The 13,851-nt window shown below is 37.8% G+C and overlaps 1 protein-coding gene across 32 annotated transcripts in view; it reads left to right on the top strand.

Annotated features, from left to right (window-relative positions):
• The window catches only part of LOC105470793 (discs large MAGUK scaffold protein 1), a 281,159-nt gene that overhangs the window by 135,398 nt on the left and 131,910 nt on the right, over positions 1-13,851 (top strand). For 18 of the 32 annotated variants that reach the window (XM_011723039.2, XM_011723048.3, XM_011723044.2 and 15 more), the window contains one exon: positions 12,451-12,549. The exons of the other annotated variants lie outside the window; for them this stretch is intronic. In XM_011723039.2, coding sequence (XP_011721341.1) covers positions 12,451-12,549 — 99 coding nt within the window. The remainder of the gene's footprint in view (positions 1-12,450; positions 12,550-13,851) is intronic. 32 annotated transcript variants of the gene reach the window in all.

Raw genomic sequence — 13,851 nt, 5'->3', positions numbered from 1 at the left:
GCATATGGCTGTATGTAATGAGTGTTCTGATCACTTTATGAAAATCTGTGTTTTAAATGCTGGTTTTATAATTTTAAGATCTTAAATGTAAAATATAAAGCTGTAGAGAAAATTAAGAATCTCTAAAAACAAATCACTTTAAACATTTTTTCAGATAGCCATCCATTCGATACTGCTTTTTAAAACGTACTTTAAAATAAGTACAATGTATCCAATTTTACAGAAATTTACAGTTTTCTGCAGTGTTCCTTGTGACAGTGTTAATATCATAGCCTCTGTTGCCATGGAAACAAGTCTCTGAAGGCAGCCGCAGAGGCTAATGATTCCATGGTGTTGCTATGGATAGAAACAACTGAGACCGTTGATAGTCACGTGGCCAAGATTTTTTTTTAAAACAACAACAGAAAAACTCTAGATCCGATTTTATTGAGTGATACAGATGGAGCAGAACAAGGATGATGGCATAACAGTCTCTGTCTAATGAAATAGTTATATAAGATTTTTCAAGTTTAAAATGCTATACTGAATTATTTTCAGTAATAACTAAAATATAATGGTTACTGTATATTGCTGCCTCGTTATTTGTATTAAAATCTTAAGTTTGACGTTTTCTAATTTAGAATCTTATACAGCTCCCCAGAGTTTTATCATGCTCTGAAAGCTGTGCCCAAAGCATCCTATTACCAGATCTAATATTGCAGCAGGATGAACCGCAGAGAACACCTCTCAGACACCAAGTTGTAGAAGGAAGGGCTTTATTCAGCTGGGAGCGTCAGCAAGCTACTGCCTTAAAATCCGAGCTCCCGAGTGCACAATTTTTGTCCCTTTTAAGGGCTCACAACACTAAAGATTTCACGTGAAAGGGTCGTGATTGATTGAGCAATCTAGGGGGTACGTGACAGGGTTTCATGCACTGATAGAAACAGAACAGGGCAGGGAGTTTCACAGTGTTCTTCTCTACAATGTCTGGAATCTGTGAATAACATTGGTTTCTAAGTTATGAGTTGATTCTTAACTACTAGGTTTATGCCAGGCAGGCCCAAGGCCCAGTTTTGGGCCTGGCGCTGGGCTGCCTGTCTTTGGTTTCACTTCCTTGTTTCTTCTTAAAACAGGTACTGAGTATAAAACAATGTGAGAGGGTCCCTCTCTTTCCTCATTTCCCCCCTTTGAGACTCATTATTAGTGAGAGTTCTCTTATTTCTGCTACTTATGTCTTTTTGTGCAATCGATTGATAGTGATTTACATAGTACACTTGGGCTGAAGCATTTTGGTGAGCTAAAGTAGCCATGAAGTTTTTTATCATTTGAAGAAGTACACATAGCAAACAAGGGAGCAGTAAGCAGGTTCTTATTACTATTATAACTTTTATTACCAGAGTTTTAAATCTTCCTAGTGCTAGAAACTGATTTTTAAACAAGGCTTCAGGGTCGAATTCGTGCTACACTTGTATGGGCACGTGTGTCAGGTTTGTCGTATTTTTAACTGTGTCTTGACTTGCCTTTGATTATCTGTATGTAGACAGTAATTAGTAAAGTTAAATGTCTTGTAGACCTCTCTTTCAGCTGATAGCAAGTAGTTGAGAGCCAGTCTATTTTGATAGATAGCATTTCTTATCTGAGTTTCTTGCCGGGCCAGAATAATCAAGGCTTGACCGGTTTTATTAGTGATGATTTCTAAAACAGCTTGTAACTGTATGATTTGGTTGAGCATGTAAATGGGGGTCCAGTATCCCCATGAGCCATCTTGTGTCTAAGTGGCGGGCCTATAGTATTATATAATTTTTTAGGAGGTCATTCATCATCTTTTCGGTTACCTGTGGCTATGCTTCGTTTTCCACGGGAAACATTGACAGGGAAGCCCAGGAGTTCACCTTTTTTTATGGGCGGTAGGAAGAAAGATGGTTTAATAGTGCCAACAACACAACTACCTGTCCACTGGTCAGGCAGCTTAGTGTAGGCTCTATGTCTACATATTTAGTATAACCCGGTGGGGGCAGTCCACTCCCAGTGGAATTGTGGGTGGACCCAGACAGTCTGCGACCTTGGAAATTTACTGAATGGATCTCTGTCTGTGTAATTGGAACTCCACCATCTAACTGTTTTTGTTGTGTTTTTTTTTGTTTGTTTTGTTGTGTTTTGTTTTGTTTGCGGTACCATTATATAGTTTTTGCCCCGGACAACTAAGTCATCTTACAGAATGAGTGAATTTTTTCCTTTTTCTAGCTATGCGATATTGTCCAATAATTGAGACTTTTAGAACTTAGAGATGATCAGGGTGATTTTTTTTTTTTTTTTTTTTTCTGGATCAGGAACTAGGTCTGTAGGCACTAATTCTCAGCCTTCTTATGGCCATTGATCTCTTATTACAGTTTTTTTTACAAACATAACATGAAGTGACATTTAGAGACTGGGCTACATGCTCGGCTAATTGCAAAAACAAATTTCTGGGTTTTCCTGGAGTTTCTGATACTGGCACATTTAGTTCATTATAGAAAGTCTGAAATACTGGTTGCAGAGAGAGTTTACGAACCTCCTCTTTTACTAAGATAGTTACTGTAGGACCTAGTCTTTTCTTATTGATGCCCAGAGATACGTGTTCTCCTTTTTTTCTGCCTTGGGTTCAAGGGATTTGTAATTATTAATTTCAAGGGGCTGCAGCTTCCACTCGTACAGGAGGTGCTGCCTTCTCCTTTTTGGAGCTAAATAGGATTTTTTCCCATCCATTTTTTAAGTAGTCTAGATGACACAAGACCAGTAATTACACACATTTGCACATGAGCTTAATTCATGGCAGATACACTTATTTCCTGCCATGTGACCTTTTTTATCTTTTTTAATTTAAAGAACTGCATCTTATTTTATGCCGATTGCTATTGATAGTGGCACAAGCATTAAATTTTAGGGTTATATGCTTGGAGACCCCTCTTTCTTCTGTCTTAGCTATTACTTTACTTGTGTCGCCTAGAAAAGGACCAGTCGTTAATTTTACTTTAAAAACTGTGATCATGGAAGGCTTAAAATGGGTCATAACACGCATCAGATTGGTTATTTCCTGGGCTACATACCTTGGATAGAATAGCATTATACAAACAGGTTTTTTTTTTAAGAGTCCTGGTACACTTATAATAACCATAAAATACTAGGACTGTAGCGATCTTTTGTCCTACCTCAGTGACTTCATGTATATACTGGGAACAGCCCTCAGTCTGAGGAAGGTCAGTCGAAGTCCTTACTGTACAAGTCCAAATTGTAAGGAAAATGAGTCCCGCGATGAGTTTCCTCATGGTTCGGCCGTGAGTGTGTCAGCTTCCAGGTGTGACTGAGGCAGGGCCTGTTGTCTTCTTCAGAGTCACTTTGCAGGGGTTGGCGAAGCTGCTGCCGTCCATGTACAGCTCCCAGTCTACTGATGTTTAAGGATGGTCTCGGAGGTTGTGCCCACTAGAATAAACTGAGTCCAGTGCTTTTACACAGTTAGTTTAACTGGGCTCTCTGATACCAGGAGCAAGGTGGCGCAGGGTTTAGGGTGTTGCAAACTTCAGTGGTTACACGAGGATTTTCACAGAGCAAGCTTTGGTGTCTAGTTAGTCTAGCATTCGTTAGCTAATGGTGTCCTTTGGTATTTATTAAAATCACCACAGCAAGGGAGGACTTTAGGTTTAGATTTTGCCTAAGAGTTAGCGTATCTGCTTCTTGTGCTAACAGGGCCGTTGCTGCCAGGGCCCTTGGACATGGGGGCCAGCCTTTGGAAACCCTATCTAGTTGTTTTGAGAGATAGGCCACCGGCCTTGGCCAGGGCCCTACAGTCTGGGTTAAAACTCCAACTGCCATTTTTTCTCTTTCTGGCACATAGAGTGTAAAGAGTTTTGTCAGGTCATGTTGCCTCAGGGCTGGGGCCGCCTTGAGTTTTTCTTTTTAACTCATGAAAAGCTCGTTGCTGTTGGTTGTAATAGATGTAGTTTAATCTACATTTTTATTGACTGTCATCTACCAAAGTATTGACTTAAATCCTGTAACTCTTTGATTTTAAGCTTTAAATTGATTTGGTATTCCTTGCGGGGCTCCAGTTGCATCTAAATAGATGTGAGAGTTGAAAGACCTGTAAGGGGCTTCTCTCACTTTACAATGTCTTATTTTTTTTTTCTTCTCCCTCTGGTTGATGAAGTGCCAGGGTGAAAGGGATAGCCAAATGGACTAAAGCACAAGTGTCACTCTAGTTATTTGGCAGAGTGCCCAGTAAAGGTCCACCACAGTACCACCACACATCTGCTCGGGGATGAACAAGGGCTGACTGATTGATAAGCTCTTGAAAATTCTTAAGCTCACTGCATTCCTTCAGGTCTCCAAGGAATACTTAGTCTCCTCCTTGCCGTGAGAGACACGAAGTGAACTTAGTGTTAGGAGACGGAAGCTGGATGGCCCTCGGAGGCTGACCCGCTAGGACTTTGGGATGTTGCAGAGAGAGCCTGGCATGACTTATTACTCCAGGCTGTAGAATCCTGGAAAAGAGCTACCATGCAGCCCACGCCTGGTCAACTGGAGGACCACCTTATCAGGGCCTCTGACCTGCCATATGCACAAGCATAACAATTGCTTTTGTTTAACGTGCAGATGGAATATTTGATCCATTTTAACCAGGCATTTGCATCTTGGTATGCTGTCTTAATTGCCAAAGTTTAAGTCTTTAACTTCTATGATCCTCTAGTAAAATGAATGTTTCCTTTAGCATCTGTCTTTATTAGTTTTTACACCAAAGAAAGCTAAACACCATTTTATATTTAATAATGCTGCTTGTATGATTTTTATAAGCTAAGTTTTACCTTTATATTAGTGTGTTATTAATGTTAAACTTAATTTTAATAAAACCTTGTAGATATATCTGTCCAATTTTTCATGTTTGACCATAAGGTAAGATTTTATAGACTCTTTTTAACCTTTTATAATTTTTGTTAAAGAGCAGGTTGATGCTTTAAGAAAAACCTGTTGCATTTTTACTTTAATGTCCAGTTCACAGAAAAACTGAATGATACCTGTTTAACTTTAGCTAATATGTTTACACACAGAATTTTCTTTACAATTAACATTTAAAAACTTGCTTAAACTTTTAAAACAATAATTTTTTAACCTTTTAATGTAGGTAGAAATCCACATTCTTAATGCCTCCTTATAATCTTTTTACCAAAGGTATATTTTAAGTTTCTTATACACCTTGCACATAAACTGTTTTTTCAATAGTACTAAGGGGGCCTTATTACTTTTAAATTATACAACATTTTTTGCATAAAATGTTTTATAACTTTTTTCTTTTATGACTTTTGCAGACAATTTTTCGACATGTCTTAGCTTTCTGACTTATTACAAACTATTTAAATATAAATTCTGCCTCCCCCCTTTTTTCTTTTCTTGAAACTTTTTAACATAGTTCCTAGTGGGGCTGGCTTATTTGTGCCGGACCCATGCTTCTTTGAGACAAAACACCACGCTCACACCACACGCACACCACAAAACAAAAAACAGGTAAAAAGGGCACACACACACTTCTGCTTTTTACACCAAACCAAAATCAGAGTATCCAGAAATCCAAGCCAGGTCAAAACCAAAACCATAGTATCAAGTAATCCAAGTCAAGTCAAAAACAAAAACCAAAGTGCTGGTACAGGCACCCCGTGGGTGATCAGGCCACACTTCCACTCAAATGGAGTAGGCAGGTTCCCAAGACCAGTCCCATCAGGCGATTTAAACCAAGTCAAAACCAAAACCAAAGTGCCGATAAAGGCACGCCATGGGTGATCAGGCCACACTTCCACTCAAATGGGGTGGGCAGGTTCCCAAGACCAGTCCTATCAGGCGATTTAAACCGAGTCAAAACCAAAGCCAAACCAAAGTACCGATAAAGGCATGCCGTGGGTGATCAGGCCATGCTTTCACTCAAATGGAGTGGGCAAGTTCCAAAGACTAGTCTTACCAAGTTTTAGATGTCCGAACTCCAAGTGCCAGTTCCTTCCCGGTGTTCAGCCACTGTGTTATTCCTCCGCGGGGGTCTGCTACGCACTGCTCTGGCGAGGCGTTCCACTGGGGCAATTGCCTGCCCAGGAGCGTTCTTTGGAACGCCCCACTCAGGCTGGCTGGAGTCCCCCGCAGGGATGCTCCACAGGGCAGGCCCAAGCCACCTAAGGGGCTGCCTTGGCTGTCCATCAGTTACCTTGCTTCCCTGTCAGGGAAAAAAGAAATGTATCAGGACGAGCCGCAGACAAAACCTCTCAGACACCAAGTTGTAGAAGGAAGGGCTTTATTCAGCTGGGAGCATTGGCAAGCTACTGCCTTAAAATCCGAGCTCCCCAAGTGCACAATTTCTGCCCCTTTAAGGGTGCACAACACTAAAGATTTCACATGAAAGGGTCGTGATTGAGCAATCTAGGGGGTACGTGACAGGGGTTTCATGCACTGATAGAGAGAAACAGAACAGGGCAGGGAGTTTCACAATGTTCTTCTATACAATGTCTGGAATCTATGAATAACATTTGTTTCTAAGTTATGAGTTGATTTTTAACTACTAGGTTTAGGCCAGGCAGGCCCAGGCCCAGTTTTGGGCCTGGCACCAGGCTGCCTGTCTTTGGTTTCACTTCCTTGTTTTTTCTTAAAACAGGTACTGAGTATAAAACAATATAAAACAATGTGAGAGGGTCTCTCTCCTTCCTCAATACCTTTGCTGTTCCTCATCAGTCAGCTTTCTTTGGATTATTTGTTTAGAGTTGTATTTTTGTTTCTAGTGAACTAAATGAATTACTTTGTTGTTCTGTAATTGTTACCAGAATTGGTTATCAGTTGTGGTTAGGGAATTGTGTGTGTTGATGCCTCGTTGACTTTCTCAGCAGTGTTGGCCTTAAGGAAGAGGCAGGGGCCTGTGTTCTGTTTCAAGGAACTTGGTCAATGCCCTGTAGAGAGTGGGATGGGTTAAGATGCTGTAAACTGGAAATTTTTTTTAATGGTGTTCACGTCCTCATCTAAAGAAGATGATTCTAGAAGAGGCTCAGAGACAAAGGGTTACAAGTGGGATTAAAATGTAATATTAATGGATTCATGGTTTATCATAAAGGCTTTTGGAGAGCAGCTACCCAGTGGAGAAAATTGTTGTGCTTTGCCTTGAAATATGACATAAGCATGTACTTTTATCTTATTTTGACTATCAAAGTAGATTATTAATCAGTTATCCTGTTGTTAGGGCTGGAGACTATTATAAGAAAATAAATTTAACATATTACATCTGTGACATTTTCAAACATTTAAAAAATAAACTTTAGTGTTCTTAAAAGAACCAAAACAAAACAGAAAACAGAGGCACAAGGAAGCTTTTAGAGGTGGTAAATACGTTTGTTACTTTGATTATGGCAATGGCTTCATGGGTGTATGCGTATGTGCAACTCAATCAAATTGTATACATTAAATATGTGCAGTTTTTTAATATCAGTTCTACCTGAGTAACGTCGTTTCAAAAAGAGAATAAAGTTGAATTAAAAAGTAACGTTAGACTTTCATGACTTTGACACTTTTGATGACTGCAGCCAGTTATTTTGTAATGTATCACTCAATTTGGGTTTGTCTGATGTTTAATGATTAGATTCAAGTTATGCCTCTTTGGTAGAAATATCCTGGAAGTATTATACTTTCATTACATTTTATCACATAATACATGATTTTGATTTTTCCCGTTACTGGTGATGTTAACTTTGATCACTTGATTAAGATACTGTCTGCATATTTCTCCACTGTAATTAATGTTTTGAAATGAAACACTTTTGTATGAGTATATGCCATTCATCCACTGAAATGGACGTTTCACTTAGCAACAGGAAGTTTTAACATTCATTAATATTTCTTGAATGAATTACTCTATTACTGTGATGGCTGCCAAATGATTTTATAATTCCATCATTACATTTTTAGTTAGCATTTTGTTATAAGGAAATGCTCTTATCTTCATTTGTTTATTCGTGTATTTATTTATATCAGTATGGGGTCCCAGATTCCAGTTTTATTCAGTGGATTTTATGCCATTGTTATAATTGAGTCACAGATAGTTCCCAGTCTGGCCAATGGCAGCCCTTCAAGCCAATTTCTTTGTCATTTGTCATCCTCTTTGAGTACTTCCCTTATTTTCTGGTACAGCAGGATGTCTACACTCATATTGTACTTGCTGAGCTCTAGCACTGGAATCAGCCATTTCTTCAAAGACCCATGGTTTGGTTTGCTTTTGTTTTGTTTTGTGGTTTTTGTTCCCCCCCGGGAAGGACTTTCACTCTTATTGGCCAGGCTGTAGTGCAGTGGCGTGATCTTGGCTCACTGCAACCTCCACCTCCTGGGTTCAAAATGATTCTCTTGGCTCAGCCTCCCAAGTAGCTGAGATTACAGGTACCCGCCACCACGCCTAGCTAATTTTTGGTATTTTTAGTAGAGACGGAGTTTCATCATGTTGGCCAGGCTGGTCTCAAACTCCTGACCTCAGGTGATCTGCCCACCTCTACCTCCCGAAGTGCTGGGATTACAGGCGTGAGCCTCCACGCCCGGCCATGTTGTGTTGTTTTAAATTTCAGAATGAGTATTTAGAAATCAAGATTTGAATGCCAGGTGTATTGGTGCTGTGGAGCTGTTAACTGCTCCCAGGTCCTCATACTTAGCAGAGTTATGCACATATATACACACACATTTATATCTATATTTATTTTTGTATTTATCTATATATATTGAAAACTGCTTACACTAATACCTCCAATTTTAGTGTAACACCATAGGTCTCATGCTAATTTTCTGTCTTTCCATATTTATAACTCCCTTTTCTGACACGAGGAACCTTGCTGTCAATATCCTTCGTGTATTTATTTATTGGATCAGAATGCTCTGTATATAAGCAATCTCCTGTCACTATTGCTGCCCTAGATGGATGCCCTTCTCCCTCTGCTCAGGCTCCAAAAGATCCCATTTAGTCCACTGACAGCGCAAAACCTTATGCCAGACCACATCTACTGCCTCATAGATACTATCTGTCTCACTCGGGTTCCAACCATACACGTCAGGCTGCCACCACTCCTCTGTCCATGTGGACACCCTCCTTGCCATGCTTAGGCTCCAACACCCTTTGCCAGGCTATTGCCTCCCTTCCACTCCCTGCGCACAGATGCTTTCCTCCCCCTGCTTGGGCTTCAGCAACATGCACTTTCCTTTCAAGAGGTCATCTACACCAAGGTCGTGATGATACTCTACCATATCATCCTCTAGAAGTCTTATATTGTTTACTGCTCTCAATTATGTCAGCAAACCAGCTAAAATCAATTTTATGTATAGTTTAAGGGTAGGAATCAGTATATGTTTGGTTTTTCCTTGTGTATATCCACTGGATCCAAGCACAGTTCTTACAAAATCACCACACTTTTCTTATACATTCATAAATCAGAAGTCAGAACCTATGGGTTTTCAAACATTCTTGGAAGGTCATGTAAGTATTGCAGTGAATATCAGTTACTATTGTTATTAATTTTGAGCTCATAATATGGAATTCAGAATTTTTTTGTAGGGTTTTGCCATGTTGGCCAGGCTGGTCTTGAACTCCTGACCTCAGGTGATCTGCCTGCCACATCCTCCCAAAGCTCTAAGATTACAGGTATGAGCCACCATGCCTGGCCTCAATCTCACATAGTTTCCATTTTTTACTTTTTTACTTAACCATTCTGACACCTTTGGGTATTTAAAATATTCCACAATTGACCAAATAGAAAATGTTCAAAAGAATATCTTAAAACCTTAAAACACCTTATGAGAATACCTTAAAACCTTGACTTTTAAAATTTTTGCTTAGAATAGAGTTCTAGAATTACTAAGTCAAAGAGTTTAGACTTTTTTTTTTTTCTTTTTTTTAGTAGAGATGGAGTTTTACCATGTTGGCCAAGCTGGTCTTGAACTCCTGACCTCGTGATCCGCCCACCCCGGCCTCCCAAGGTGCTGGGATTACAGGCGTGAGCCACTGCACCCAGCCAAGTTTAAACATTTTTAAAGCTCTAGATATTTACTGACAAATTAGTTTTCCTAAAGTTTGCATCAATTTGTATATCCAATAGCAGTGTGAGAGGACCAGTTTTCATGCATTTTTAAAAGCTTTTTTGGAATATTTTTATCGTATTTTTTTTGTTGGTAAAATATGTATAACAAAACTTACTAGCCTTTTAAGTGGAATCATGCAATATTTATCCTTTTGTGTCTGGCTAATTTCACTTAATATTTTAAAGGCTCATCCATCTTCTAGCATGATTAAGAATTTTATTCCTAGGGCCAGGTGTGGTGGCTCATGCCTGTAATCTCAGCACTTTGGGAGGCCAAGGTGGGTGGATGACCAGGTCAGGAGTTCAAGACGAGCCTGGCTAAGATGGTAAAACACCATGTCTACTAAAAATACAAAAAAAATAGCAGGGCATGGTGGCAGGTGCCTGTAATCCCAGCTACTTGGGAGGCTGAGGCAGAGAATGCTTGAACCCGGGAGGTGGATGTTACAGTGAGCTGAGATTGCACCACTGCACTCCAGCCTGGGCAACAGAGTGAGACTCCGTCTCAAAAAAAAAAAAAAAAAAAAAAGATTCCTTTCTAGGGCTGAATAATATCCATCATGTGTATATTATCACATTTTGTTTATCCGTTCATCTCCTGATGGACACTTGGTTTCTTTCCAACTTGGTTTCTTTCCACCTTTAGACTGTTGTGTATGATGCCGCACTGAACATTGGCATACAAGTGTCTGAGTCCTTGCTCTCACTTTTGGGGATGTGCCTTCCCAGTGCACATTTACCTACCCAATTGCTAGATCATATGCTGATTTTATGGTTGGTGTTTAAGAAACTGCCAAAGTCTTCCACAGAAGCTGTATGTACCGTTTTACATTTCCCACCAGCATTTTACCAGAGTTCCAGTTTCTCCACATCCTTGCCACTACTTGTTACTTTGATTTTTTTTGTTTTGTTTTAGTTAGAAACTTCCCTTGTAGTGGTGAAGTAATCTCTCATTATAGCTTTTATTTGTATTACCCTATTGACTAATGATGTTGAGCATTTTCATGTGCTAATTGGCCACTTGTATATCTTTGCAGAAATTATTCAAGCTCTTTGCACATTTCGTTAATTGGGTTGTTTTTCTTTGTGTTGTTGAGTTGTAAGAGTCTTTAAATGTTCTGGATATTAAACCCTTATCAGATTATGATTTCCAAATATTTTCTCCCATTGTGTAGGCTGTCTTTTCACTTTCTTGGTAATGCCCTTTGGTGCACAAAAGGTTTTAATTCTGATAGAGTCTAATGGTTTTTTTGTTTTTTTTTTTTTTGGTTTTTTTTGGTCACCGTATTTCTAAGACTCCATTACCAAATCCAAGGTCACAAAGATTAACCCTATGTTCTCTCATAAGAGTTTTATGTTTTCAAATCTCATATTTAGGTTGTTAATCTATTTTGAGTTAATTTTTATATATAATGTGAGATGGGGGTCTGTAGACCTTCGTCTTTTGCATGTGGATATCTCAGCACCATTGTTGAAGAGGCGCCATACATTTTTAATAAATCTTAATTTTACTAATTTGATAGGCAAAAAAAATTTGCCATTTTATTTTGTATTTATGAATGAAGATAAACCTTGTTTTTAGTCTGACAATTTGTTCTTCCTGTTTTAAGGCCTATGAAGGCAAGCTGTCCTCATCTACTTGACTTTAGTGTTTTCCTTACATATATAAGGTGTTTTATTTATATAGCCAACGGGTCTTATACAAAACAACTGTCCTGTGTTCCAGTTTCATCCTTTGAAAAATAACTTAAGCCAGATAAACATTACACTTCTTAGTTTAATTTATACCAGGGTTCTCTCTACATTGTTTTTTCATTGTTGCCGGATATGTCTGGCATATAATAGACAGTCAATGTTAGTTGAATTAGTTACGGGCATGTTGAGGCAGGTGATTACGGTTCTTGATAATAGAAGTTAATATCATGGATTTGTAAACTCTCTTATCTGCCTGATTGGGCTAATAAAATTACTTTTAGTTTTCTGAATGCATAGAGGAAAGCAGTCAAATGTATTCTGAGTACTAGAAAAAATATTTTGTAGTCTGTCTATGAAGCAATTGTCTTATTTCCCAGAGAAGGAAGGAATATTGTAAGTGATAATGTTTATTATTATCATTTAAACATCTAAAGAGTAGTCACTCATTTTAATTACAGAATCATTAAAATTATTGGGGGTGTAACTGTTTCTAAAACAATTTCTAAAGGGTATTTTCTCATTATTTATATTAGTGTAATGTATTAATATTTTACCTGTTGCATAGTTATTTCTGAAAACTAATTTATCTTTATGGCACAGCTTTTTGTTATGTGTTTCCCTTTTATTTTGGTGTTTTTCCTGATTTTTTGTCATTGATGATTTTTAGCCAACAGAAGCTGTTCTTCCCTCTCCTCCCACTGTCCCTGTGATCCCTGTCCTGCCAGTCCCTGCTGAGAATACTGTCATCCTACCCACCATACCACAGGTTTTTATTAGTTTCTTTTTTCTTTATAAAAATTTCATTTGCTTTTAATGTTTCATTTGTGTTCTTTTTTAAAACTGTTTGAGCTGTGTTTTGTAATTTGGTAATTTACTTTGGGCTTCCATTAGTAGTTTTAGGGACTTAAACATTTCAAATTTAATATAAATGGAGTCAAGATTTGCCATTTTATTAGGTTATGTGTGCAATGGAACACATTGTGAACTTCATAATATTGAACCTTAGATTTGTTTTCATGCCTTTGTACTTATGAATCTGCTTAAAACAGTTTTTAAACATTTTTACTTTAGAAAACTTTATTCTCCTAAAGTTAGTAAAAATCATTGTACTCCTGATTTTGTACCAGATGTATCATTTTATTTAGCACATTGTTTCCTATTATATATTTATCTTTGGAAATACTCGTTCTCATGTTATTTGATTAGATAAGACACTTCACATTTATTAGGTAAAAATAATAGCCAACATATCTGGATTATTTGGGAATGCTCTGTGCTATCTTCACAACTTTTCTGTAAATCTATTGTAAAATTTTACTTGTAAAAAATTATATGTAACAGTTTAAAAAAAAATAATAGCCAAATATGAGAGAATCTAATCATTTTTAGTTTTTCAAAGACTTACTACTTCCAAGGGATGACTCGAGACATTAACTGCCCTTCCAACAGTTATGCAAAGTCAAAATAATGGTAGTATTACTAAGAATAATAATAAAGATCTTTGGTGTGAAAGATCACGATCTCATTTAAAGTGTAAATAAATGAACCCATAGATTGTTTTTGCGAATTATTGATCTGTAGCATAAAATCTGGGTAAACATATTATGTTTGCTGTGTAAACAATTTCAAAATCAGCTCCATTGGGGGGAAAAAGATATCAACTGTGATTATTCACATCTCACTGCCCTTCCCCTCTCCTAAAAAGTGAAGTCAGTAAGAACATCCACACACCCGAGGATTCTAGGGGAAATTACAATGTTACAATGACTTCAGCCTTACTGTAATAAGACTGAATTGTAATCATTGTAATAATATTAGTACTATATAATTTTTGATTATGAAAATAATTAAAAATTAACTCATAAAACCAACAATGAATAGAGGAATCCAAATGGATATTCTTTCTATATTGCAGGAAAAAATTGAATTTATAAATAAAATATAATTCTCAGCAAGCAGTTTGAGGGTTATTATAACATCGTAATAATGTAACATCTTTCCAAATACACAGAGTTGATTAGTACAGTGTTTTTTTTTTTTTTTTTTTAAGTAGAATTGAAAGTTTATT

This window comes from Macaca nemestrina, chromosome 2 (genome assembly GCF_043159975.1).
Source record: "Macaca nemestrina isolate mMacNem1 chromosome 2, mMacNem.hap1, whole genome shotgun sequence".
Taxonomy (NCBI): Eukaryota; Metazoa; Chordata; class Mammalia; order Primates; family Cercopithecidae; genus Macaca; species Macaca nemestrina.
The sequence above is the reverse complement of the archived record's forward strand: the minus strand, read 5'-3'. Positions and strand labels throughout refer to the sequence as shown.